The sequence below is a fragment of the Lepisosteus platostomus genome, chromosome 28 (assembly GCF_059453375.1).
Source record: "Lepisosteus platostomus isolate fLepPlt1 chromosome 28, fLepPlt1.hap1, whole genome shotgun sequence".
Lineage (NCBI taxonomy): Eukaryota > Metazoa > Chordata > Actinopteri > Semionotiformes > Lepisosteidae > Lepisosteus > Lepisosteus platostomus.
In genome coordinates this window covers 700,989-728,341 of record NC_142638.1, presented here as the reverse complement: position 1 = coordinate 728,341, position 27,353 = coordinate 700,989, and the positions used below count along the sequence as shown (strand labels likewise).

Sequence of the window (27,353 nt, the reverse complement as noted above, 5' to 3'; positions counted from 1 at the left end):
ATCAAGTTCAAGTTTAAGTTCAAGTTTCAAGTTTATTGTCATTACACTCATATACATGGTATATGGTATAACGAAATGCTATTTAGCTAGCTCTCGGACATAAGTAGTACAAAGAGAAAAACAACAACAACAACAATACAATTGTGTAGCAAAAGAAAGAGAGACAACAGGCAGTGTGCAAAAAACAACAATTATGTAATGTTTCGAGCATTTAGTTTAGATGTTAATTAGAGGCCATTTAAAAAAACCTATCGCAAACTGTCTCAGGATCATGCAGCTCTGCGCTTAACTGTTTTAACCCCTTCTGTCTCCCCAGGCGTATTTAATTCGGGAGATTTTTTTTAAACTTGCACTTAGGGGCCGCCGGGTAACCAGAAGGCGGACTACAAAAGACACGGCCACATTTCCCACAATGCTCCTCGCATCGACTTCCGGGTCGCGTTTCGTGTCGGTGTGACGTTTCTTTTCTTGGACAAAACACATCAGAAACGGGGCGCATCAGTTGAAAGTTCTCCGGTTTCGGCGTCGGGGCTGGGCAGGTTCGGCGTGCTGGTGCTCTCGGTAATCCGCAGAAGGCGGTTTTGGCCTCGATCCCGGCAGCAGGTACCGAGAGTCCCCAGCGGAAGGCTGTGCGCACAGGCGAGAGCTGTTTGTTGTGGAGGCTTGCAGCCGTGGGGTACGTGTTTGTGTCTGAGCAGCGAGCGGGGGCTGTCGCTGGGCTCCCAGGCTTGAACTGGGACTGCCTTGTGTTGCTGAGAAGTGCCATCTTTATTTCTGTTTATTTTTATTCGTGCCGTCCTCAGTCTCGTGTCCGTGTGAATTCGTACACGCTTTTTTTGAACCCCGAAATTATCATTCCTGGGCGTCCGCCTTTATTTACGTAAATAACAACAACGGCGACGAACAGGCACGAAAATAAGCGCTGCCCAGCGGGTGAGCTGTCCGAGTTGAGGGTGGCAGGGTGAGTCAGTGCTGGAGAGGGGAAGCGTTGTGCTCTCAAGGTCTCCTTCACCACAGTCCGACCCTCCATCGCGAAGATTAGTCGTGTCACGGAGTGGCGGGCGGCAGAAAGCAGCCTGCCGATGATGAACTTGCGTCAATAAAAAGGATGCGTTAAGCGTATGTTAAAATGTCGCCTCTTCTTCGCGAGTGTGTGTGATTTTGTTTGTGGCGTTAGAGTATTTCATGCCCCTCATCCCATTTTCCAAGAAAGACGGTCGGTTCCCGTCAGTCTGAGGGAGGCTCGTGTTGAGGGGCAGAGGGCAAGCGCCCTGGGGTGGCAGCTCCTCGCGGAAGCGTGTGGGGTCCCCTCATCGGCCTGGCCCCCTGTGCGCACTGCAAGCTCTGCCAACAGGCGAGCGGCGGCGCTGAACCCCGACCTAGAGCCACCGAGAGCACTCTCCGTGGGGTCCGGCCTGGGGACACAGAGCCGCTCTAGGAGCGATTCCCAGAGAGCACTGCGTCGCACTCCGGACGTGTCCCAGGCTGGGGGGTCTGGTCCCGCTCCTGACCTCACGCCCTGGGCCTTTTCCTGCCTCTGCTCGTGTGCAGGACCGGCCAGCAGTGACCCGGGCGACGAGAGCCGGAGGGGATGAGATGGACGTCACTCTGTCTGTGTCCTTCCTGAAGGAGCACCTGAGCTCCACCATCGAGGAGGCGGTGAGCACGGCGGTGGAGACGGTGCTGCTGGAGACGGCCCGGCTGCTGGGCGGGAAGTGGGCGGACCTGCAGTGCGCCGTGGCCGAGAAGGAGCGGGAGAACCAGAGCCTGAAGCGCCGGCTGCCGGACGAGCCGGAGGACGGGGTGGTCCGACCCGTCAGGCCCAGCCTCCTGGGGGGCAGCCGCAGGAAGAGGCGCTTCCACAGCCGCCGCCTCGTCTCGGCGCCGCCCAAGGAGGAAGAGGAGGGTGGGGGGGAGGACCTGGCCTTCGGGGCCTTCCCTGTGCACTTCCCCCCCGAGCGCGAGGGCGAGCCGGGGGCGTTCGCCGGGGACCCCGCGGGCGTGGTCTGCGAGGAGGGCCAGGACGTGGGCGTCCAGGTGGAGTGGGACCTGTACGCGCCCGAGCACCACGACTCCCTGTCCCTCGCGGAGGAGGACGGCGCGGCGCCCTGTGAGTTTCGCCCCGCGGTTCTGAGGCCTGTTCTCGCGGAGCCCAGCGTGGCGTGCCGGGCTCCGGCAGTTGGTTTCTGACGTGATCCCTACTTTACAAAAGCGATCGTTAGATAAAAATGCACCGTGTGGCTCCTCCTGAGCTCTGTCTCGGCCCTGGTAGGAGTGTTAACAGCAAAGTGCCTGGATTTGGGTCATGTTTTGTATTCATACTCTATAAAATACTTTACTTCAAGTTTAAACATTAAACAGTTGCTTAAAAGTAAATGTCTTTGATAACAGAATTATTGAGTTAGTCATGGACAGATGGTAAAGTATGAGTATGTCTGTGCAGTGTTATGCTGTTTCACTCTGATAAGGGTGAAGTAGCTGTTTGTAGGCGCTAAGGGTGACTGAAGTTGGTTCCATCTTCTGTAGCGTTGTGATTGGCTTATGGCTGGGGCTTAGCTCCCATCTTAAAGCCAAGTCTACACTGCTTCTGACTTGTTTTTGTTTATACAGCTGGTGATTTGCACTTGTTGCATCTCTGAAGTCTGATCTGTCCCAATGGCTATTGTGTAATAACGCAAATTGCTAAACTACTTCATCATTTTTCTTTATCTGTAATAGGGCACGGATACAGATGAAACCATGTCATCATACCGTGATTCCATTATAGCTTTAGTGCCCTTGGCAACAGCTGACTACACAGCACTTCACAGATCTGTGTTGCGTTTGACACCCCAGTGTGACGTGGCGGCTGTTTGTTTGGGGGATTTTAGCCACTTCAGAAATACACACGCTCACTTTTGGAAGTGGGCTTAGATTTTCGAACCGGCACAACTTCCACACAGTTGCACACAGCTCTTAAGTAGTGGAGGCAAGTGTCACAGCCTGCTCAGTTCCACTCTTTATTACCTATATATTTACCGGTGAGCCGACACTGAAATCACAGAGGCTGCTACTTTCTCACATTCGTGCAAAAGTCACACAGATCATTTCAGAGTCGCACAGACTCGCTCAAACACGTCCTTCTCATTCAAACAGCCCTGCTCTCTTTCGCATCAGGCTGTCTGTGCTGTGTGTCAGTGCACGGTCTCCTCTGCGACTGCTGCTGGAACCCGCCTCTCCAGGGGTTCAGATCTTTTACCAGCCCAGGGTTTCGGATACTTCTGAGCAAGCGAGGACCGGGATTGATCTCCCACAAAACCATTCCCAGGGACCCAGGCTGGGCACAATCCTGCACCCAAAATAATTCTCTGTGGGTCCAAGGGCTGAGGGTTCCCAGACGATGAGTTTGTGGTTCAATGATCCTAATCAATTATGCAGACTCTTTGCAAAGTCGGGCTATTTCAGAAATGCTGTACATCATTCTTCCTTTTCTGCATTTTCTCTTTTACCATTTGAAGTAATAGTGGTTTGAAGCAGAGAGAGACTTTGGGTTTGTACTAGCAGAAACATGAAGTAAGGTCTCCTAAGAACCCGAGAGACGTTGCAAACATTCAGCCCATGGCATTGAATGCATATTGACTTATGTCGTGGAATTTTATCACAGAAGAGCCAGGAGAGGTATTCTCATTCACTCAGTAAGGTCTTTATTCACATTGCAATATGGGAGCCCTGCTGTCACTCTGCAGAGTGCGTCAGAGACTCAACTCATTACAAGCAGTACAGGATTTTATAAGATGTTGAAATGTAAGGGAAAGTTCGGACTTTGTCCCTTCTAATACTTGTCCTTTCCTTAGGATTACATCATAAAAACGAAAGAAGAAGCACCAATATATTTTAAGGCAAAACTTATCAATTACCTTCGGCTAATTTAATAACCCAGACAGTACATACTGTGTAGATACACTGTCTTCTAAAAGTAACCTAGACAGTACGTACTTTGTTGACACACTGTCTTCTAAAAATCTGCACGTAGCACAGCAGTTACATCCTTGATATATATTTTCCTAAAGCTCTCTACATTTTAAGAATCAATTTACTTATTAGATTTCCATTTCACTTATCTGCAGTTTGAGAATTTCATTAAAAAGATCAAAATCTACTTTTTTATATGCACTATTTGTATGGGCTGCTGCTGTTGCTTATTCACAGAACTGCAGCAAAATAAGCAAGACCTCACGTTATTAAATCATAATAAGATTATCACCCATTTTGTTTTCCCCGAGATGCAGATTACACTGAGGATGAACTTCAGAGCCACGACCTTCGGATAATATCCGTTCCCAAGGATGATGGGATGTCCGAGTTCGAGTCCTCCGACTTCAATGAGGAGTTCCTGTCCTTCAGCCCCCCGCAGATGAAGACCGAGATGCCTGGGATGGAGGCCCTTCCAGGAGAGAGTGCAGCAGAGCTGGAATCCGAGCAGGAGAAGGAGAGGGTAGGGAGAGCTCATGGTGCCGCTCGGCAGCCTCTCAACAGCGGCTGTTGGATTGTTCAGGTCTGGTTAACTGCAGGGCTGCTCAGCGGCTTGGAGCCATGATGGCAACAAAAGAGTCATATTGCTGAGGACAAAAGGTGTTGATAACAGATGAGATTTTGTTTTGTAGTGCAGTAGCAGTGGCCTCCTTCATTCAGATGCTCCACTGTCCTTATAACAAGTCAGCGTGTGAGCGCTTGTAAAATATCCTTTTCTGATCCTCATTTAACATTCTTTGAAGAGTTCCTAGTTTCTCTATAGTGTGTTCTCCTTGACGAAGCAAATCAAAGCCATGTTTCATTAGCTAGTCATCTCCCAGTATGTCAACAGCTGCACTGGCTCCTGTCCTGTATCTGGTTTACAGTGTTTGGAGAACCAGCTATACAGCTGGTTATGTTAGTATTGAAGTCCTTCATTGCCATACGTGGCTTCTAGAGCCAGAGACAGACCCCTGTTCTATAGGCCAGTGACCACCAGTACAGCACTGGCCCTGGAAGGGATGTTGTGTAAGGAGTCAGCCTGGTCCATTGTAGCTTCAGCCAGGAATGCTGGTTCCCATTAATACAGCTGGGTTGGCTGGTAGATTCAGGCTGAAGTGCAGTAACCCAGCTATACGTTTCCACGGACATTGCGAATTTACAGAGCTGCTTTGCTTTCCAGATGCAGCTAGTTGTACTGTGTGAGCAAGAGTATAACTGTTTTAATGCTGTAATGCACTGTTTTACCACACTGTATTCAGCAATGTGTAGTGTTGTGTATATGCGCATTACAAGTGTGTATTGTACGCTTATGTAAATATAAACAATAGTTTATAGTGTGTTGCCTATACTGCATTCAGTATTTTGTGATGCCAAAAGCTATGATTAATGAACAACTTTCAATTCATACAGCCGACATGTGGCTCTGCTCTGCACCCTTGCCCCGCGGTCTGACTGGGATCCTCGTCCTTGTCTCTTGCAGTCCGGGGAGTACAGCGAGTACGTGGAGCAGAGCTTCTCGGAGCAGCTGCGGGGCCGGCTCGAGGGCCTGGCTCCGGAGGTCATCCGCGAATACGAGAAGGACTCCTCCTTCTGCGAGCTGACCCGCCGCAAGCTCATCAAGATCGCCGTGGCCTACCTCGTGGAGGAGTTTGGCTTGTGCGTCTCGCTCTGGGACTTGACGTGATTGCGGGCGGAGGGCAGCGGGGCGGCCGTGAGGGAGCGGTCCTTCCTCTGTTTGGCTCGAGGGGAGACGGTCTGCGCTGGCCGCGGGGGTGAAGCGGTCAGGGCCCCTGGATTGCAGCGTTGGCAGGGTGGGGGGCTGCTGGCAACACAGGCGCGAGGATGCAGTGCTGGGGACCCTCTCTGTACACCCTAGTGCATCGGGGGGTGGGCAGCAATTTTACTTTCTTTCTCCTGAGGTCATGAACACCAGTTTGTTAATACAATGGCATAACCTTATGATAAAGAAGTTGCCAGTGTTTTGCAGAAGGCATTTTGTTGAACACTTGACTATGTCAGTTCATTATTCCAGTTAACATTCCTCATCAGCAGGAGGGTACAGGCTAGTAGTATGTGTGGCACCTGCTGGAAGGAATACAGGCTGTAGGTCTGAGTTGCGTGCTCTCTGCCACAGCGCCTGGATACGCGTGTCTGTCCGCCAGTCTCTGAGCTCTGGATGCACTTGTCTCCTGCGATGTTTTGATGTCGGTTGTGTTTGGTGTTTGTAGCTATCCCACCTCCGCACAGAAGACCATGCTGGCTGAGCACATCGTGGAGCTGTTCCCAGCACTGCGGCTGTGCGTTCCCTCTGCAGGAATTAACGGAATTGTAAGTAGCATTAGCGAAGGTGGTAGTCCACATGGTGCAGTCGTGTGTGTGATGGTGAGCAGGACACTTATTTGAAACTCAGCATGCTTGACTAATTTCCTGGCTTTATCGTGTTTTGGCAGTTCCTCTTTAGTAAAAGGTGCTGCATATCGTCATTAAAAAATATTTTGTAACTTAAGGAGCATTACATCCTAAATATTATTTGTTTCTTATTTGCAGGGCACACTGATTCCTGGTATTTACATTTCTTTACCATGTGAATTTGATGTAGCAGAATGTTGCTGCTTTGAATGAAAAATACTTTGTCTTACAGTTGTTGGAGTGAAGTTGCTTGCTCTTTTGAAAAGTTTGCACCAAGTGTCCTATTTCAGGACACCATTTTAAATGAATCGGAGTATAATTTCTGCGCCTCGTGTTTTAATGTATCTGGTTACTCAGCTGGTGACTCATTTGATTTGTAACATTTGAGCACATTGTTGAAACCAAGATCCACAATGCAATTCCTTGGAATGGAATATTTACTCATGTCTATTTCCCTATCTTCATGTCTCCTATCCCTTTAGTCCTGGGTTTGGTATCGTGTACACTATGAACTACTCCAGCAATCTTTTTGTCTTGTGATAACATTAAGCTGAAAAACGTATGTCACTTGTAGGACTAATAGATCAATTTTTTTTCTGGAATGTTTGAGAGAGACATATAAACATGTTCCAAAATTGATGCATCAGAATAAGACCCAGGTGAGCTTCTCCAGTCTGCGAGGTTCAGACTCCTGTTTTCTGGGTGTCTTTGAATCAATACCTCAAGAGCTTTGGAATGGGATAAATCTTTGCAGTTCAACATGTAGCTCAGTCAGGCCATTAAGAACAGAGGTAGAAGGAAGCCCAGAAATGCTGTGGCCCCCCAGGCCTGGGGATGCACACCCCTGTGCTCAGACGTGCTTGAATTCTGGGTATTTAACTTGGGGGGTGTTTCTCCCAGGAGCTCAGCCTGCCTCTTGACAAGTTTGATCTTCACAGGAGCACCTGTATGACCCGGTGTCACGGACAGGGTACATCGAAACCAGGCTGCGCAACTTCAGGAGAACGCTGGAGGCCGACAAGAAGAAGTATGTGCTGAAGAGGAGAAGAGCTGAGCTGGGCATCGTGGACTCCAAACCTGGATCTAACGAGAAAACCAGTGAGGAGGCCAAGAAGTGGATCACCCTGATGAAGAAGACACGGCCTCTTGCTAAAAACCTGACCGTCATCAAGAACTGCATGGAGAGGACGTTCAGTGCGAGGAGGAAATGGATGGTGAGCAAAAGGCCCAGTTTGGACGTGGTCATCGCAGAATACCCACGATTCCTGGATGTGCCTTCAGCGGTAAGCCTGGCCTTCGCCTGTTAGAGCGGATTTCTAACGGCTGTTGTGCTTTACTCCTAAGAGATTAATACAATTAATGCTAACCTGTCATCAAAGGGACAGTAATTTTCCTTTATGGATAAATTAAGATCATTAGGTCATTTGTATTGCTACACATCCTGAAAAGTATGAAAAAGTATGTTTGTAGGACACGGTACCTGCGAAATTTAAGGATTTTGCAGAGAAAGGGTTTGACGGAGCACGGGACAATGTGTTCAGCTCTGAATTTCTCATTCAAAGTGGTGCGTAGAAGAGTAGAGGGGGTTGTAAGGACTGATTTCTGCCTGTTGGTGTGCAGATCGATTCGGAGTTCGAAAGGATGTTCCCAGGCAAAGGAGAGAACTTTCTGTCCAAGTGGGAGACGTGCGTTCTGCCCAAAGTGCGCCAGATCGCGGAGAAGGAGAAGCTGCCTGAGATTGTCACCCTGCTGGAGCAGTCCCGCTCAGAGAAGGAAGGTGAGGTCGTCCTGAGGAGGCCAGTGCTAGCTGTTTATATCTTGTAGTTTTTTTTTTTTCAGCAAACAAACTGAAAGGGTAACAGGATATAATAGACCAACAATAATACCTACAAAAGCATTTTAAGCAGTTTACCCAATTATTCATACCTAATACCTGAATCTAACCAGCCACAGATGAGCCAAAGAGAAGCACAGTTGCTTTCTGTGTCAGAAGGCACATTGACAGTATACAATAGCTATAAAGGTTCATCTTAACAACAGTCAGGCAGACCCCAGAATTCACCTTACAAATACACACATATATAAACATCTGATTCACCCATCCTGTTTGTAAGACATTGGTGTGTGGTTAACTACAGAATTATAAGACAACAGGACAAGGAATATTTTGCAATTGACCTCATTTTGAAAATGTTGGACCTTGGTGTTGCAAGGACAGAGTGGGGCTCCATTTAAAGTTAGAGACTGCCTCAGTGTACTACAACACATTACCAAGCATTATTGTGGGAGCCTATGGTTTTTGTGTTGCAAATGTAATAGTACTTTTATAGCATAAAGACACTGACTAAATCGTAACTATTGTTCTTGCAGATTGCTATATGCTGACTATGCTGAAGGTGCTCATGCACATGTTGCCACCAGCTAACAACAGCAGAGCTTCACAACCAGCCAAGAGCAATACGAAGCCCCCCATCAACTACCTTGTGGATTTGGCACCAGTAAGTATCGAGTTCATGGGAAGATGCAGATTGAAAGGCACCAGTTTGAAACAGAGGGGTTGAATGCTTTGATAAGTGATGTTTCACTGCTAAGGAAAATGGGAAAGAACCTGCCCTGATAATGGCTTAGTACTTCTGTCCATCCAGCAGTGCTAAAGTCTGTGGCCTAGCTTAAAACATATGTTTTGGTCTTACTTGTTGCATTGTTCTAAGTACATAATAGTAGTTATGTCTGTCATCCATGTGAACTAAGAAAAAAACTTGAACTGTTTGAATGTCACATGACAAACCTTGAAAGCCTGTGATGTTTTATAGTCACATGGGAGCTAAAACATTGTATTTACAGATACAGAGGTTTGTGGTTTCAAGTCTCAGAAGCAGACACTGCTTCTGTATCTTTGTGGAGAGCACCAACTGTTGCAATCAGTCCAGATTTATTCATGTTCCAGAATTACTGGGATTGTGATGAACTTGCAATCCATCCAGGGAAAACTCCAAGCTCCAGGCCAGTAAGAACACGAAAACGCCTGTGGGGGACACCAAAACACCTGAAGGAGTTAGATCCAAGAGAGCAGTTACATTGCATCCGGCCTTTTTCTTACCACTTTTTTCAGCTTGGGGTTGCCTGTCCCACAAGCAGTGGGCACAAGGTGGGGTACACCTGGACCTCTCGCGCACTCTCGCGCACTCTCGCGCACTCTCGCGCACTCTCGCGCACTCTCGCGCACTCTCGCGCACTCTCGCGCACTCTCGCGCACTCTCGCGCACTCTCGCGCACTCTCGCGCACTCTCGCGCACTCTCGCGCACTCTCGCGCACTCTCGCGCACTCTCGCGCACTCTCGCGCACTCTCGCGAACGTCAGGAATTGTACCCAGGGCCCCGGCGCAGTGAGGCAGCCATGCTAACCACTGTGCCCTTCTTGGTAAGAACACTGAATGTCACAACGCCTGCTGCTCTCACTCTCCGAAGAGGTAAGAACTCGGGTGAGCAGTCACGTTCTCTCGGGGTGACGCTGCCGTTCTTTATTTCTTAGATTGGAACCAATATTTCCACGCTGTTCTGTCAGCCTGACATGCCCAGGGCCGGGTCCCACAGCCAGGCCAAGCCCCGCATCCTGACCGTGGGCCCGCTGGACAGCCCCAGCAGGCGCTTCTTCGTCCTAGCGCCGGCAGAGAGGGTGGTGCTGCCCCTCCCGGAGCGCAGCCTGGGCGGCGCCGTTGACAAGCTCTTCAAGGTGCTGCGCGTCTTCAACCTGGGCTACCCCGCGCCGCTGGCGCCGCTCTGCAGCTTCCTGGAGTACATGTACGGCATCGAGAAGCCCGGCCACTCTTCCGGCGGGAAGAGGTCCAAGGTGATGGAGCTGGTGTCCAAGCTGCACATGCTGCCGTGACGCGCGGCGGCCAGCCAGCTGCTCCCAGGGGCCCTTTCAAAACTGTAGGAGTGGGGCGGCGCTGCTAGTTCCTCAGCCCTCGGGAAGCTCTGGGACAGGACGGGAGTTTAAAGTCACCCTGTCGCAGGAAGAGGCTGGCCTGTGAATTGAGAAATGTTTTTTAAATACTTTGCACAGCATTAGAATTCTTTTCACGAAATGCATCTTAGTGTTCATTATTCATTTAGTATTTTCAGTTGAATCACATCTCAAATCTGTCGGCTGCCAACGAGTAACTTCACGTTCTGGCTGACGTGGGTGTGTCCAGGTGAGGCCACACTGATGAGCTGTTCACTCACTGGCTGCACAAGGCAGTAGGAAAGCCTTGTTTAGAGAACCACGCACGGTTTTGGTATTTGTTCTGAAATTGGTCCAGAGAAAAGCAAACGAGGCATTCTGGGACCTGTAAGGAATATCCTCCACTGCAGGACTGATTATGAACCTTTTTAGTTTTAAACAAAGAGGACTGCAAGGAAACCTGATACAAGTATCGATAAAGCTCAAAGGCTACACAATGGATGTATCCAGGATAAACAGTGGACCTCAACATAGGACACAAGTGGAAACTAATGGCATAAAACTGAGAACTGGAGACTACTTTATCCAGACGGTTTTGAAGTCTAGAACAAGCTACCTAGCCATGTTGAAGCCTATACCCTGGCTTCCTTCAAGAGCTGGATGAGTTTCTTGGGTCATCTGCTACTAAATGGCATAGCTGGGCTGAATTGCCCTTCTCTCATTTGTAACCATTATGTTTGTAATTTGTTCTTATCATTGAAGGCAGGAGCTGTGTGCAGTTAGTTACCTATTGGCTGCACATGGTAATTAAGCAACATTACTAGTTTTACTGAGGTACTGCGGTTAAAATTTCTTCATTTCTAAAGGCGTCTTTACAGCCCTGTCTATAGGGCCTGTTTTGAACGGACCAATGCAGCTCATTAATTGGTGGTCATTCATTAATAATGGGAACGAAAAGCTTCTTGAAGTTCTATGTAGACATTGGCAGACTTTCACTTTTTTCAGTTATTAAATGTTTTAAACAATCATTTTAGTTTTAATATTTTTGCGAAGGTTGTTCAGAGATTGTTGGGTAAAACTGAGTATTGTATATGCTTTGTATTACAAATATATATGTATGTGATGAAATCAGTAGGTTTTGTAGAAGCAAGCTGCATGAAGATGGACAATGAGCCATTATTCAAGAGTGTTAGGGGAGGCTCTCATGAAACGGTGGGTGTTGATGATGATGATGATGATGATGAAATGCATGTATACACAGGCATACCCTAGTCAAACCCATATGAACAGTGTGGTGTGTAGTATAATGCTGGAAAGCATAGAAAAGTGTGATATACCATGATTGAAAATGGAAAGCCAAACCGAAACGTACGGATGTACAGTAAGAAATCTAAAGACCTAGCATCCTAAACTGGCATGTGTTTGTAAGGAATACTATGTTTTACAGTGGAAGATGCTAACATAGGATCAGCAGTAGAATTAATTTTGGGATGTAACCCATTTCTTTTCCATAGGTCTCCTTTTGTGCTCAAATGGACATTAAACTTGTCATTCTTGGTTTTTTTTCCCAAATGTTTTTGACATTTTTGTGTTAAATAATTTCCTGGTTCTCAAGGGATGAAATCTTTCTAGTTTACTCTTTAAATCTAACTAGAACTAGAGGAAATGTTTTCAACAGGGCCAGTTTGATAGTCTTCTTGACCATGATTTTAATAGTGGTTAGCATTCCTGCTCCTGGAGAATCATGGTCTACTGCTTATTATTGTAGCTGAGCTCTACATAAACAGTGTTAATTGATTACTTAATTGATTTGCTTGCTCATTTAAACTTTTAACTTGTTTATGTAGTCAGTCCTAAGTGTTACAAATACGCAAAGTCAAGGGTACCATTTACAGCAACATCAGCACACAGAGCTATACACAGCCTCCCCTCATCTTGCCTGTGGATATATCTAACGGCTCTCAAGAACTGACTAGACACAGGTGGGAATGATGGTATCAGACAACTCCCACATTGAGCATTTTTCCATGTACAAAGGCTGCACAGAATGAGGGCAGTTGTTGTTGCTGCTACCCATTTCAAAACCCACTGGACCTCTTACGAGCTGAATGCAAATTAAATGTGACCCCCAACAGAAAACTGAAACTAAGTAGCCTGTGATTAGGCACTCAGGGCAAAAAGCAGAAGACTGTTGTTTCAGGACCAGTGTTGGGAACCGCTGAGTTAGGTTCTAGAGACAAAAGTGTGACCCTAGAACTCGAGGCCTTGTGATTACAGTGATGTAATCCTAGGTTGAGTTTGAGAAATAACCGTGTCATCACATTACATCATGTTACCCCAGCATCCTTGCCAAATTTCCCCATTGGCCCTTACCAATCATGGGCTCCTGATAATCCCCATCTATGAACTGGCTTCATTACTCTGCTCTCCTCCCCACTGAGAGCTGATGTGTGGTGAGAGTACTGGTGCACTACGGCTGCCGTCGCATCATCCAGGTGGGGCTGCACACTGGTGGTGGTGGAGGGGATCCCCATTACCTGTAAAGCACTTTGAGTGGAGTGTCCAGAAAAGTGCTATATAAGTGTAAGCAATTATTATTATTATTATTATTTATTATTACAAAAATGTAACTGATGTTGCAAACAAGTCTTATTATACATTTATCATAATGCTCAGGCCGTGCACAAAGCGGACCGGACCTGGGACCTGTCGTTTTCATCTTGCATGCTTGTAGATGCAAAGTACTGCTCCCCTGCTGCCATCAGGAGCCCAGAGCCCCAGTGGGCCCTACAGCCGATGGACTGTCATGTGGTAGAAGGTGTGAGGGAATAAAAGGTGAGTAATATGTCACTAAGCAAAGATCTGTAACCTGCTGTGTGAGAGCCTAGTGTCCCAGGAGTCATCCCCAAGTACCATGTACTTAGGAGTTTGTTTCATTTGAAATGCACTCGTCACCGCCGATTGATTTTTATAAACCCAAACTGTAAAAATAGTCTAGCAGTTCCCTTTTAATTTTAAAGTTACTCAGTCAGCCCGCTGGTAAAGACGGGAGTGTGTGAACCAACCGATAGTCGACAATCTCTGCTTCAAGGTATGGTCAGCTCTATTCATATTGGAGCTGAGACCACACCAAGAACATGTGCAAAATAAAAACGGTGACTGCCATCTCAGATTCTTATCTGAATTATGTAGTAATAATTACAGAACCTGAAATAATAGTATGATCATATTTATCTCAAGACAGCAGCAAAGCAAGAGCTGTCCATACTGTCATGTACAGAATAATACAGTGCTATTCCTAGAGCACTGGAGTTCCTTTTCATTCCCCCCCCCACTTCATTAAATTGCTTATTGGTAAACAGGTGTGAAGCCACATCGAGGAGTTTCCTTTCCTTATAGCTGTGCAGGCCAGTCTCTCGGTCTAGGATGAAGGAGCAATACCGTGTAGTGTATCCCATTCATCCCTAACAATGACATCAATGGGCACAAGCCACATTCCCTTTGGGCCTAGACAAATATAGTGATCTTTCCCAACCAAACCCTCCGGGCACGAGACTGGGGGGTGTGAAAAGGCACTTGTCATACATGATCCGGCAGCATCCTTGTTAATTTTAACAGCACCTTTACCTGCTGCCAGACATCTGTTAACATATCGCATCACACAACGGCAAAGACCGTACTCGCGTGTTATAACAGGGGACACAAATGTCTAGTTCGTTGGTGAAAAGAAAGCACTCAAAATTCACACACAGTACTGTCTCCTGCCATTGCTATTTTTACCTCAGTTCTGCCCACTTAGCATGCGACTTGCACATCCTTATCAAGACAGGCAAGCGGGACAAAGGTGACGAACCACAGTATCAGACTTCAGCCTAAATCAGCACTGTCATGTTCTTCATTTCTTAATGTGCTTTGTTGGCATCTCAAGGCTGAAGGAGAGGCACATCCACAGCCCTCGTCTCGGGAAGCCCAGCATGGCGAACTGTTTGCTCTGGTGAGCTGCCCGAAACCCGCTGATGTCACAGCTTGATCACAGTGTAGCTCTGCTTCTCCGCCTTGTGGATCTTCTGGTGTTGCGTCAGCGAGCTCTGCTGCCGGAACTTGTCCCCGCACTCGGCACACTGGTAGGGCGTCTCGCCCGTGTGCTCCTGCTGGTGCCTCTGGAGCTCCCCCTGCAGGCGGAAGCTGGCGCCGCAGTCCCAGCAGCGGAAGGGCCGGTCCTGGGTGTGGATCAGCTGGTGGGAGCGCAGGTGGGAGGGCAGCCGGAAGTCCTTGCCGCAGTCGGGGCAGCGGTGCGGCCGCTCGCCGGTGTGGATGGACTCGTGCTGCTGGAGGTACTTGGCCAGCCGGAAGCTCTTGCCGCAGGCTGCACAGCGGTGCGGCCTCTCCCCCAGGTGCAGCTTGCGGTGCTGGCTGAGCCGCACGTACAGCCGGAAGCTCTCCCCGCAGTCGGGGCACGTGAACGGCTTCAGCCCCTTGTGGATCAGCTGGTGCCTCCTCAGGTACCTCTTGCTCTTGTAGCTCCGCCCACACTCGCTGCAGCAGCACTGCTGCTCCCCGGCCGGGGCTGGCCTCGCGAGGGGGTCCCCGCTGGCCGGGGCAGCTGCCAGTTTCTTCTCCTCTGCCGCAGGCCGGAGCACCTTGAGCCCGTCTGCCACAGCAGCCAGCTTCCACTCGTCTTTCTCCTCTTTAGCCACAGGGGGGCGCTGCTCAGAAAGCACTGCCCCCAGTTGAGCACCTTCCAATTCATCTCTCTCCACTTTCACCGGCCCAGCGGGTCTGTCGGCAAACTCCTTCTCGCTTTTAACTGGGCAGAAACCCTCACTGGTTTGGAAAAGGCCTGACTCGGATTTCTTTTCCAGGTGAGCAAAGGTCACATCCGTAATTTCCTCTTTAAAGGCAATGGGCTCCTGCTTCATTTTAAAATATGGTATTTCAGCCTACTTCAGTTTGTTTTTGCACTACTTCTGTTCTGCAAAGACAGAAAGGGGATTTCATTCCATTTGTCCTCAAGAGTGCAGTACGTCTTTATCCCTGTCCTACAGAGTCAGGTGATCTGTTTTTCCACCTGACCTGAGAGATCCTTCATTACCGCATGCTGCACAGTATCTGTTTAGTCGAAAGGCTGTTATTTTGTGAAGAATGTTTTGTGCACAGTTTCTGTAGTAACTTAAAGATCTGAAGATGCATGAGTTTGCTGAGAAGACACCATATTCCAAGAGCTGTTTTCAAGACATTTGTTAGCTGCTCTTAGACCAAAAGGCAGGTCCAACAAGAGGGATAGTGATGGAAAAGGTGTGACTCCTGGCTTAGTTTTGTACACCAATCTGAGAATGAGAAATCAGTTCAGAACTGTGGGGCCCAGCACCTTATTGTGTCCACAACGGAACCAAGCAGATCCGGTTAAGGAGCAGTAACTGGAAGACACGCACCTGCCTTCAGTCTGTTCAGTCGGCGATATGCTCAGGCTGGAAATGGGCCATTTAAAACTGAAAAAGTTAAGAAATTAAAGGTATTTATTGTCACGCACAGAAGCAAGGGGGGCTTGATTCTAATTGATTATTTCATTAGCGCCGATTTACTTCTCCTGCAAAGTGAATGTGCACAACATGCTCACAGATGTATGCGATTCTGGACGGGTAAAACTGCCTCAACTTGTAAGGGCAATACAGCTAATGGCTACACGGCGTAGACTGGCGTCTTAAAACTAGAATTTTCAATATTGTACACAAATCCTGGCAATGGATAGCGGCACTTGAGTGTCACCAAACCGCGCTGACAGTAATGATCCCTTTATTTTCGGACGCAAACCCAAGTCAGGATCGCGATGTCTGTTTTGACTTCGTTGCTTGCGAAAATAAATTTAAATTGGTAGTCTATTATGATCAAGCTTAGTTCTGCCGATAAAAGCACAATGTTTTTAATACACCAAATAAAATCATAACTTGGATGTCTTTTTTTATTCGTATAACTACATTTAATTTTATTCTGTTAATACAATTTCAGTTTTGCAATAACAGCATAGCTAATTGAAAACTTACTTAGTGCTCTTCCGCGACGTTTTTGTTATTACTTTTTTTCAGGGAAAATTACATTTTCTGATTAAATAATACAAATGCCTTTAGCGGAAAAAAAGCAAACCTCGACCCGGATAGACACGGCCAATTGTTCATGACCCGGAAGTATCAGTTGCCTGGGTAACGGCGGTAACAGATACGGCCATTCACGTGGAGGCAATGCCAACAAATATAAATACACCCCAAAACCGTGTTTCGTCAGTCGGTGTCGTTTCACACGTTTACAGTCCGTGACCGAAAGTAATTTTCATTCATTACTTTAAAACCAGGGCTCAGTGTCTGAGAAGATGACGTCTCATATACCATCCATCTCAGGGTACCCTCCAGTGTTGAGTGTGTGTGTCAGTCGCTTATATCATGTTCTCCTTCATCTTATCACACTTCTAACCCCATGTAATTTGAAGTTTGTGCGTTTTGCACTTATGTTGCTCCTTAGGACAAGAAGGCACCCAGGTAAAAGTGAACTGTTGTTTCTCATGTGTGTTTTAAAGGTTCAGAGTGGGTTGTGTGCCTCCCTCCTCAGACCCTTTGGGGTCCCCTGCACTAGTAGTGGGTGTGGTGTTCGTTTGTGGTGTTCAGAGGCTGTCAGGGTTTTCCAGTTCTGGCCCAGGAGGACACTTACACCTGCTGTTACAATTTTGGTATTTTTTGCAAAAACATTGCTGCATTCTTCTGGTGTGAACAGTTTATCTCAGGGCTTCAGCTGTAGCTCAGGTATTTCTGTTGCATCCACCTTCTCTCCCTCACGCTAACCTGAGCTCCTGTATCAAGCAGAACTCTGTGTGACACTTCGTTCAGAAGCAACTGAACCAACATTTCCTCCCGGAGTTGGTTGGTGTGGTTTCAGTGTGCCCCCCCACCCACTAAGATACTAAGACAACGTGCTGTGGAGACTTAGGTTGAGATTGCTTAATCCCTTTGACAGAAGGTATGGTCTTTGTTCCGTTCTGAATTTTGACTGATTTATTTCATACGTGCTTTCTTTTGTTTGCTATGTACACAAGCCAGGGACAGCAGTGTTCTGTCAGTCACACGAAATGAAGTTTTTTTTCCACAGCTCTTAGAATAATTGCTAATGACAGGTGTGGCACCCAGTGGCTGGAACATCGCTAATGTAGAGCCCATCCATTAAAAGGCTGACAACACTGAACCATGGAATTGCAACAGAAGTCAGACTCAATCTCTACACTTATGGAAGGTTATATTACTGCAGGCTCTGCTTAACTTGGTTAGACTTCTCTGAACAAGCAACGACAGTAATGGACACACACAGCATACATTCAGCGTAGAGTATTTACAGTATCAGAAGAATTTTTGATGAAGTGTCACATAAGAGATAAATTCATATGAAGGCAGTAGACATTTAGGCACATGCAAGTGTCTAGGTTAGGAAGAAGAGTGCAGTCCATCTTCTCTAGAAATGTCTTCGACAGCTGCTGCTGTCCTCAGAGACGTGGGTTTACCTCATCGACTGGCTTTAGGACGCTGACAGACGTGAACCCCTGCTCCAGCGGTCACCGGGGACCTTGTGTGCTATAGTAATTATAATAATTGCTTACACTTATATAGCGCTTTTCTGGACACTCCACTCAAAGCGCTTTACAGGTAATGGGGACCCCCTCCACCACCACCAGTGTGCAGCCCCACCTGGATGATGCGACGGGAGCCCTAGTGCGCCAGAACGCTCACCACACATCAGCTATCAGTGGGGAGGAGAGCAGAGTAATGAAGCCAGTTCATAGATGACTAACTGTTGAGTTCACCGAATGAGAATATGAGTTTCGTTAAAGACAGCCTGCACCTGTCCCTTCAAGGGAGGCAGCTGGTTAATCGCGCCTTGCACGAAAAATAGTATCGGTCCCTTTTCACTTTTCCTTACCCGCCTAACCTTGGCACACACGGGCAGAGGGTTCTGCAGGATTCGGTTTTCGCCACAAGGGGGCGCAGCGCGCTGCCGGAGAGTCTGAGTCATCCCGACTGCCGGGGCTGCGGTGTACAGGCATATAATCATAGAATATGACATAATAGCCGTAATCATAGGGAACAGAGGGCCTATTGTGCTTCTTCAATTAATGGCGATTTTTGCGGTATGAGTGTAGGTAAAGTAGGCTTTTTTGTTTTAAAACTATTTTTGGAGTAGCCACTTATACGAACGCAGAACTTCTCAAAAACCAGCGCTGTTATCTCAAAGAAGTGAACGATGCATAAGAGACGTGAACGAACATAAGAGAATACAGACTGCGTTACCACCAAACGCCACAAGACGGCGTTGCACAGTTATTCGCGTCTTCTCAATACCCTTAAACCCCCGCAGAGACGAAGAATTACCTGTACAATCCAAACTGTCTACTACCTTTATAACTGCTTCAGAGAATTTGCTGATGGCATTAACACCCCTTCAAAAAAGGTTCATATCATCTTTAAACCACCTGCAGCCAAACATTTAATCCTGTGAAACATGACGTGTTCCTTTAAAGCCGGGCTGAGCAAACACTAGCGATTTGAGAAAGGCTGGTGGCTCGAAACTGAATTACTGTACATTCCCACTGCTTCAAATCATATTACTACCATGTAGTTCAGGACACAGGATACTGCTAGTTTCTTTATCCGAATTGTTAAAAAAACATTTTTGAAATAAGATTATTAAATCACTGAGAAACATCATTTAACACTGCAACTATAATTTGAATGTAAGAGCTTGCCTTAACCGGAAATTTCTAATCCTTCGAGATGAGAAATGAGAAATGCTTATAATAATCTATCCATTCATTTTCTAAATCACTTTGTCCAGTACAGGATCAGGGGGGAGCAGGAGCCTCTCCCAGCAAGCAACAGGCACAAGGCGGGATACAGCCTGGATGGGACGCCAGTCCATCACAGGGCAGACGGACACAAACTCTGCAGCCCATTTACTCAGAAGCCAGTTCACCCACCTGTGTGCTCTTGCCCTGGGAGAGGAGACTGGAGCACCAGAGGAAACCCACGTAAACACGAGGAGAACATACAGACTCCACCCAGACAGCAGCCCAGGTCCAGAACAGGACCAAGGGCCCCAGCGCGGTGAAGCATTACTGCTAACCACTGCAAAACCATGTCGCCTGAATGAAAACATTTTCAATTTTATTAAAAAGTTCCATTTTAACTGAAATTTAAAAAAGAACAATTAGAACGTTTTCCTAGCTGCTTGGGCCCTAAACACGCATTTATTTTGCCTTACCCTTAATCTGGGCCTTGTTATTTTCTCACATATTGAAAATGCATACATATATCTGCTCCAGTTTCACCAGTCATTCGGTCTCTTTCGCGTGGTAATGAGATTGTCACAGTGCACTGTAGAAAAGGGGTTGTTTGAACTTCGTTTGAAGGAAACGTTTCGGGGTTTTGCGTTGCAAAATAATTACAGAAAACACTCATTTTCTTCCCACAGCCCACTTTATGGGTAACTCAGAGACCAGACATGCTAGATCGATGTAGGAAAGTCAGGTGTTGCGCATTTGCTATGCATTTTCCTTACAGATATGTTTTTCACATAAAAACAGGGTTGGCGGTTAAGCACACGGTAATACCGATTTAAATCTTAGAAATGGAGGACATCGACAATTTGAAAAGTTCCCCCAGAAGAAATATTTTAAATATTTATTTAAATGGTGAGCTGGGACGTTGTCAGTGCTTTTGTACTGCAGAAAATAACTTTCAGAAAATCGCCTTTCAAACCGATCTCACCAACACTGGAAGCAGAATGCTTTGCTACTCTTAAAATCGAGTACTGATTTTCTCAAATGCATTTTAATTTTTAAACATCTTTCTTAAACAGTTCTCTCTGAAATATGTAGTAAAAGCTAAAATTCAGAACATTGCGGTTGGCTACTGGAAAAACAACCGCCCCCTAACCTTTTCCATACTCGTTTCTACTACACGTGTGTCCGAAATGATACCTGGGAAAAGTAGTTTAACCAACACTGCCCTTCCGCCGATGGGCGACTAGAAGGACTACATCTCCCATACGCCTCCGAGAGCAGGGAGTGCCCAGTTTTCAGATTAATCCGTTTAGTTTCGTGTTGCAATAAACGTGGTTGTGAACGACGAACAGAAACTGTGATTCTTGCATGTTTTTACAAAAATAAATTTCTACATAATCGTAAAATATTTTACTCAAATTGGGTTTCGCATCAGATTAATATTCTTTCAGTTTCTCGTGTAAAGCTTTAATTTCGTTGTGGGTGTTGGCGCTGGTATTAATTTTACCGCGGCAAATAAGTAAATATATTTTAAATAGCACAGAATTATATTCAAATAGACTTTGTATTAACAGAAAAAAATAAGATAAGGCTTTAACGTGTCAGATTTGAAAAATAAGTTACATACTGTACACACTTACATGTATTAAAAACTTGGAAACGCCTAATAAAATAAAATACAATAAACTGAACGCTTGGTTGCCCAAAGAGGTTGTGTTTTTTTTTTAATAAAACTGCATTTATCGGTTAGCGAAGCGCAGCAGTTCTGCCCTCTGTGCCCGAGTCGGAAGGAGGGGATTCCTGAGCTGAGGGCCGCGTATGTCGGCACACCGACAAGGAAAGTCCGAGGCCTAGTGACAGGCCTGCCGACAGACCGCCGCGGGTGGGACACGTTACTCTATGAAACCCGTAGCAAAAACACGTCAGCTCAAGTAACAAGAGATAACAGCCCGTGGAGGTTTGACAGTCAGGGTTTATTTTTGGTCTTCACAGGTGTGCGCTTCACAATTAAGCGCTGGCTGGTGAAGACCTTCTGTTGTGTTTATTTTACACGTTAAAAAGCAGAACGACCAACGTCAACAAACAAACGTCAATGTAAAGGCTGTAACAGATTGTGTGTATGTGAAACACCTACCCATGAAATACTTATTTATACATTGATAACGAACAATATGCAAAGCTTTATAAAACAATTTCTATAATGGTCCAGCGGAAGGCTCCAGAACATACATTGTTTACCTGTTAGTACGAAGCTGTAAAGCCTCACATTTCCTTTGTATAGTAGCAGGCAGTTACACGGCAAGAACAGCACATAGGTCAGGTTAACATGCCAAGGCCGCGTCAGCTGTGGGTTTCAGGGAAACCAACAACACTGTCTCCCTGTATATTGTGTTAAAAGAAAAAATAGGTAGCCAATAAGTGGCGCATCTTTGGTTCTCTTCCCTGTTCCTGAAGGAACACTGTCTTATGTTATTTTTTTTTCCTCCAACCAAGTTCTTAAGCATAAATTAGGAGCGGCTAATTTATTTCATTTTTCAGATTTGTGTATATCTGCAAATCTGCTTTCAGCTTAAAGGTCAAATGGGATTTGTATAGGGTATCAACCCTGTCCCAGATGCAGAGTATCAGAACTGCCCTCGTTGTGGAACTGTATGTTGCCTGAATTGTAAGACCCCAGACCTCAGCAGAAGGACAAGTCGCTCACTGTGGGAGTGACACAGTGTCAGTCGCACCCGTGTGTGTACATCATCATTGAATCAACTAGTAGGAGCAGATTAATAAGAGAAGGAACAGCCAGGAAGTTAAGAAGAGGCTACAAAAAAGATTCTGCAGGCTGAACCGGTTGGAAACAGTTCCCTTAAGTCAAGTATTTTTGATAAACCAAAGAAACAAGTTAAATAAACATCTAAATAAGGAAGCAGATGAATTAAGTAACTATCCAATTAACTGCGGAGATTTAGAGCACAGCCGGGATGAAAATGGCAGTGTTCCCCCAGAGCCAGAAATCTCTGGGCGACATTTTCCACACAGCACAAGTGCATTGAGCAGGAGAGTCTCCCAGGTGCTGTACAGTGCATCATATTGTTTAAATGTGGTTCAGTTACTTTTACATGATCATGCACATATCTAGGCAATTCCAGTTCTCGATAAAAAAGGGATAGTTATTACCTGACAGCTGAACACCTTTTCATTTGTGTAACTTGTTGAGCTGGCAGGTACGTTCAGTAAATGTTAGAAGATCACAGAAGAACACCCCCACAGCTGCCAGGGCAGAATCAACAGGCGTGACACTTCAGGATGGAGTCACGCAAGGTAGAGGATGTGAGAGAGATAACAGAGACACTAATGGGAACTTTAAGACAAAGAAAGAGAAATGGCTGGTATACTAAATAACTATTTTTCTCTCATCTTTACTAAGGAATAAATCAATATCGTGTCCAAGGCTGTCGTTAAATATTAGCACAGAATAGGAGGAAGTACTCTAGATATGAGGAGCACTAAAATTAAGAAATCTCCAGTCTTGGATTATATTTTTCTGCTGTACCTATGGAAACGAGATGCTGTTCATATAACATGAGCTAGTCAAAGGTAGAAGTGAGAAAAATATAAAACTATAGATCCAAGATGGGAAGCATTGGAGTTTTACTGTTATTTTATTTTCATTTACTGTTCCTGTGCACTGCACAGTGTGATCTGGTCAAGGCGCAGAGTTATTTGTCCGTGTAGTTTTTTATGTTCTTCTGTGTTGGCAACTGAATTTCCCCCGGAGGGTTAATAAAGTGAACTGTACGATATTAAAGAACGAAATTATGAACAAGCCTTAGGTGATTATATCATTTATGTCTTCTAGGCAATGCAGGGAAGCAATAAAACAGGCACATGCACATAGAATATTACGATATACAGTTAAAGGTGTAAAATATAGAGTTGTATTAAAATTCTACAATGTAATAGTAAGATCTTGTTTAGTACTTGTGCAGTTTTGGTGATAATACAATAAAAAAATATCTACATCTATAAAAAGATATATGAATATGCTGAAGAGCACTCATAAAACTATCTTCATACTAACAAAGCAGCTCAAGGTGGATTTTAAGCAAAAGGACTTATGAATCCAGAAGAATGTAAAAAAAAAAAAGTGACTGGTATTTTCACAAGGTTCTGCTACTCTGGTGAGCTCAATGTTTATAGTCATTTCCATTAAAGATACCAACTAAATCTTCACAAATTATGCCAAAAGTTTTTTTCCACTAAAAAATTATTTCAATCGGTGTAAAGTGTTATACTTTTCTCAAATAACTATGGTTATTGTAAGATATAAGGCAATTTTACAATAGCAGGACAGTTTAGCCATTAAATTTAGTTATAATTGTGGTAGAAGTGAAAGTCCTACCTCCTGGGACCTCAACAAGTGTGATTTTAAGGAGGAGGACTCAAACCGGTTTGTGTTTGAAGCAGAGATAGCTGCCCTGCTGGACTCCCAACATTAGGACTGCATGTTCCTGGTCTGAACAAGTAGCCTGCCCACCCAAGACTGAAAATCTGTGCTGATTTGTCTTACAGTCGTGCTTTCACTTCGGTCCTTATTTCAGGGGGTTGAAGTACCTCTCTGCCTCGCTCCCAGCTGGTTTCAGTCACGGATCCTGGAAACTCCCTTTCTCACACCTCTGATGCAAGAGCCCGGCAAGTTCCAGCTTTCAGAAGGAGAAGGACTGACTGGCAGACAGCTCCACACCAGGACGGCCTGAAGGAGGGGGTCCTCCAAGCCCCTCGGCCACTGTGCTGGAGAAGCGCAGCTCCATCACCTCTCTGCAGGCAGAATTAAGTCTCACATGAAACCTTACAAATGTGCTTTGCGCTGACTTGTGCTACTCAGCGTTTTTGTAGTGCTAACAGCACAATCCACCAAGCCCCTAATTCCTTTTTCAAACCTGACATCAGTAGAGAAGGTTGACTCAGTATTTCATTTGAAATTTTCATAATCATGCTGTACAGCAGAAGCACAGAGGATTTCAAATATAGTCCTTTACAATGAGCTCTGCTTATTGTTGTTACAAATTTTATTTAATGTGATTTGTCAGTTTCACTTTCAGAAATGCTCTGTCCTTTACTTATGTTCCAATAACTTCATTTGCAGAGAAAATATGCAGATGTACTGTAGAAAACCTTTTCTAAATATAAACTGATAGTATTTGCATTTAGTTTAACCGACCTCAAGGATAACACTTCACAGATAAAATATTCCAGTCAGACAGGATTTCTTAAAAAGGTGGAACATTTTATCAGCGTTTCTGGAAGATGATCACACTGAACTAGAGCCCCTTTTGAATGGAGACACACTACAGCCTTCTATAACCAGGGGTGGATGAGTTAGCTGAGTATTTGACTTGCTAAACTGATAAAGAACAGATTGCAATACAAGTAGTTCTAAACAATTTTAAATCCTGCTGGACAGTGGCCGTCCCTAACCAACCTTCCTTTTAAAGTCTCCTTTAAAGTATTAAGGTATTTGTTCCAGGACTAAAGTAGTGCCAACTTCATTGCTGCAGAAAACTCTCACACCTCTTGTCATTTCTGTGTATGCACAATGCTGCAAAGGGTACTAAAGACTGAAGGTTAATCGTTTTAAAAAATCACTTCAAAGTGACCAGGTCTTTTCAAAATGCACTAGGTTAAAAATCACACCACAGAAAAAGTTGGGAGTTATCCAAGTGCATTGTCATCTTTTCTCACAATTGCAAAATGTAGATATAACTTCGTCACCTTTTGTTAAAGACCAGGAGAGACAGAAGGGCAGTTTTAGATGAGACACTGTTGCTTGTTGCTACACCTATTTCAGACACTGAAGACCTTTTGTATTTCCCTAAATGTAAATTACTAATAGCGGTGTAATACAAGCTCTTCTTTTATCATGCCACTGACTGATAGTTATGTTAACATCAGCCTGACATTAGTGGCTTTCGGAAGAAGGTCAAGATTGCCAGTATCTGTGTCAACCTGCTTAACTACCAATTTTACAAGTGAAACTTTTCTCCCTTCAAACGCAACACGGTCACTGCAGACAAGCAGGATCGAGTCCCATAGAGTCTAAGGAAGCGTTATCATATCAAAATTAAATCACAACCTGTAGCCACTATCTCAGAGTAACCCCCTGAAGCAACTAAAGAGTTCAAAATTAAGTTTAAATGACAGTTCAGATAAAATTAGTATACATGGTTCTGTGCCTTTCAAGACTGTATAAAACAGAGCACTTCACAACCTGTCAACTTCAGTCCCGTGACATGCCACTGCAGGTCTCCTGCTGCAACCACACGGTCTCTCTACCGGCAGGACAATCAAGAGAGCCAAAACAATGGTTAAAAACGACTAGGGCACGCCCCAAAGGGCAACCGCAAAACTGGATCACAGCACCGGGACAGGAGAGAAAAAGGCCCAGGCCTACACAGCAAGCAGACCAGCACAGTCCGAACCCCAACCCTCGTGCTGCCCCTCTCCCCTTCGACCTCAAGGGTCTCAAACCTGGTTCCCGGAGCTTCTAGCGACGGCTGAGCTCAGTCCCACAGCTAGTCTGCCTGTATAATCGACAGCCTTCAGATCTGCTCTGAGGAGCTTTACAGGCAAGCTCACCTCTACTGGGCAGCCCAGGCCGCAGGGCTAGAGCACTTACTGGGGAGCTGTGGGTGTGGAGTTTGTATGGGTCTCCTCCCACCATAAACCATAAAACACCTGGATGAACTGCACTGGAGCCTGTTCTAACACCTCTTTACCCCACTGGGAGGTGGCAGATACACAGAAATTACTGGCCAGAGCCTCATTCTGACCCACCTGATTAGAGTCTGCATTAGATTAAGGGTCATGTATTGTCTTGCTTTTGTTAATTTCTATGGACTTCAAGTATAGATCCTACTTCCATTTTTGTTCCATGTTTTGCTTTGACTGCTGTATCTCCTGGTGTTTTTGCATTAACAGATGTCTTATTTCATTCAATGTTATTACACAGTTCGCCGGTATAGGAAAGCACCTTGGATAAAGGCTCAACTAAAAGAAAAAAGGTAAATAACCCCTGAAGCAACACAAGAGCATTTGTGCTCCAACAAAAGCCCCAGTTAAGAGAAGTTGCAAGCTTGCACTAATGTAATCATCAGTTCTCATGCATTTCAGATGTACAGGGAAAAGTGGTAAATTTTCAATGCACATCTTTTATTACTGCACATGAAATGGAATAAAAGTTGAATCCATTTTTTTCCTAAATGCAGACCATTCTATGACAAATAAAACCAACACAAACATGGAAAAAAAATAATCTACCTTAACAGTATGAGCTAAAGCTCTGCATAACCCTGAAAGTTAGTAGCAGATGAGTATCAGGTTAGTAGCCGAAAAATAAGGTTATGCTTATAAAGACCAGGGCAACCATTCTCCACCAAAACAGAACTGAAACACTCAAAGAGACTAACATCCGATCAACTCAGCTTGGAAATCATAGGCCACAGACCACAACGTTTAACCCATTACTGAAACAACCAGAACCAAACATTCAGCAGCACAAGAACTGGAACTGGCAAGAACTTGATTTCCTTAAAGTGCAAAGCGATTTGTTAGTAGTGGAAAGCATGGTAATTAACACAGATCTTTAAAAAAAAAGTACCACAGCTCAAAATCAGAACGCCTCTTCCTTGAGGTTAATTCTCCTCCAACTCCTGATAACTTGTGCCTCACACCACAAGAAACCTGGAACAGCACAGGACTCTGGCCAGGCCACAGCTTTCCAGGGAAAGAAGTGGGAGAAGGGAGTGAAAGTAAACATGCCTGCTTTCCATATTCCTCCAGTCACAGAAGGACCCAACCGTTCTTCACCGACAAGCCACTGCAAATAAGGGCACAAAGAGATCATTGTGCATGAGACCTTATTGAACTCATGCACCTGTGCCACTATGAAAAAAGAGAAACTACTCTTCCTTCTCTGAAGACTGAGCCTGGATACAGCACACTGTGCCAGTCACCTCTTCAGACATATCAAGGGCAATGAGACACTGTCCCAAAGTCCAAAGTCGTTAAAGCTTCTCTGGAGCATCACCGAGCTGTGTACTGTAAGGCTGAATCCTAGGTGTTCTCCAGTCAGGAAGATACCTTTCTTATCCTTGCAGGCAGCTGTTCAGCACAAGGCCTGCTCTAGTCTACTGGGATCAG

General features: G+C 45.5%; 2 protein-coding genes across 6 annotated transcripts; one reads left to right on the top strand and one right to left on the bottom strand.

Moving 5' to 3' along the window:
• The first annotated feature begins 426 nt into the window (after window positions 1-426).
• LOC148638518 (uncharacterized) lies at window positions 427-11,920 on the top strand. Of its 2 annotated transcripts, none has more exons than XM_088623281.1 (9): window positions 427-603; window positions 1,552-2,110; window positions 4,269-4,474; window positions 5,474-5,649; window positions 6,222-6,321; window positions 7,341-7,685; window positions 8,023-8,179; window positions 8,773-8,900; window positions 9,935-11,920. In XM_088623281.1, the coding sequence occupies exons 2-9, from the start codon at window positions 1,597-1,599 to the stop codon at window positions 10,289-10,291; spliced, it is 1,983 nt and encodes a 660-aa protein (XP_088479407.1). In that variant the 5' UTR covers window positions 427-603; window positions 1,552-1,596; the 3' UTR covers window positions 10,292-11,920. The 2 variants fall into 2 exon arrangements, with proteins under 2 accessions (XP_088479407.1, XP_088479406.1); XM_088623280.1 differs by having other exon boundaries at window positions 427-676.
• On the bottom strand, window positions 8,286-27,353 carry LOC148638517 (uncharacterized). Of its 4 annotated transcripts, none has more exons than XM_088623285.1 (5): window positions 23,769-27,353; window positions 22,332-22,453; window positions 14,129-15,837; window positions 12,722-12,895; window positions 8,286-10,430 (listed from the first exon to the last, which is right to left on the bottom strand). In XM_088623285.1, exon 3 carries the CDS (start codon window positions 15,265-15,267, stop codon window positions 14,368-14,370), a length of 900 nt encoding a protein of 299 aa, XP_088479411.1. In that variant the 5' UTR covers window positions 15,268-15,837; window positions 22,332-22,453; window positions 23,769-27,353; the 3' UTR covers window positions 8,286-10,430; window positions 12,722-12,895; window positions 14,129-14,367. The 4 variants fall into 4 exon arrangements, with proteins under 4 accessions (XP_088479411.1, XP_088479413.1, XP_088479412.1 ...); XM_088623287.1 differs by lacking the exon at window positions 23,769-27,353 and having other exon boundaries at window positions 14,129-15,320; window positions 15,781-15,837; window positions 22,332-23,762; XM_088623286.1 differs by lacking the exons at window positions 22,332-22,453; window positions 23,769-27,353 and adding an exon at window positions 16,390-17,893 and having other exon boundaries at window positions 14,129-15,320; window positions 15,781-15,837.

Bases quoted from the DNA above. Each gene is read 5' to 3' on its own strand.
- LOC148638518 (XM_088623281.1), top strand. From the start codon at position 1,597: ATGGACGTCACTCTGTCTGTGTCCTTCCTGAAGGAGCACCTGAGCTCC. The intron at 6,322-7,340 runs GTAAGTAGCATT...TGATCTTCACAG, and splicing joins CTGCAGGAATTAACGGAATT to GAGCACCTGTATGACCCGGT. The intron at 7,686-8,022 runs GTAAGCCTGGCC...GTTGGTGTGCAG, and splicing joins TCCTGGATGTGCCTTCAGCG to ATCGATTCGGAGTTCGAAAG.
- LOC148638517 (XM_088623285.1), bottom strand. From the start codon at position 15,267: ATGAAGCAGGAGCCCATTGCCTTTAAAGAGGAAATTACGGATGTGACC.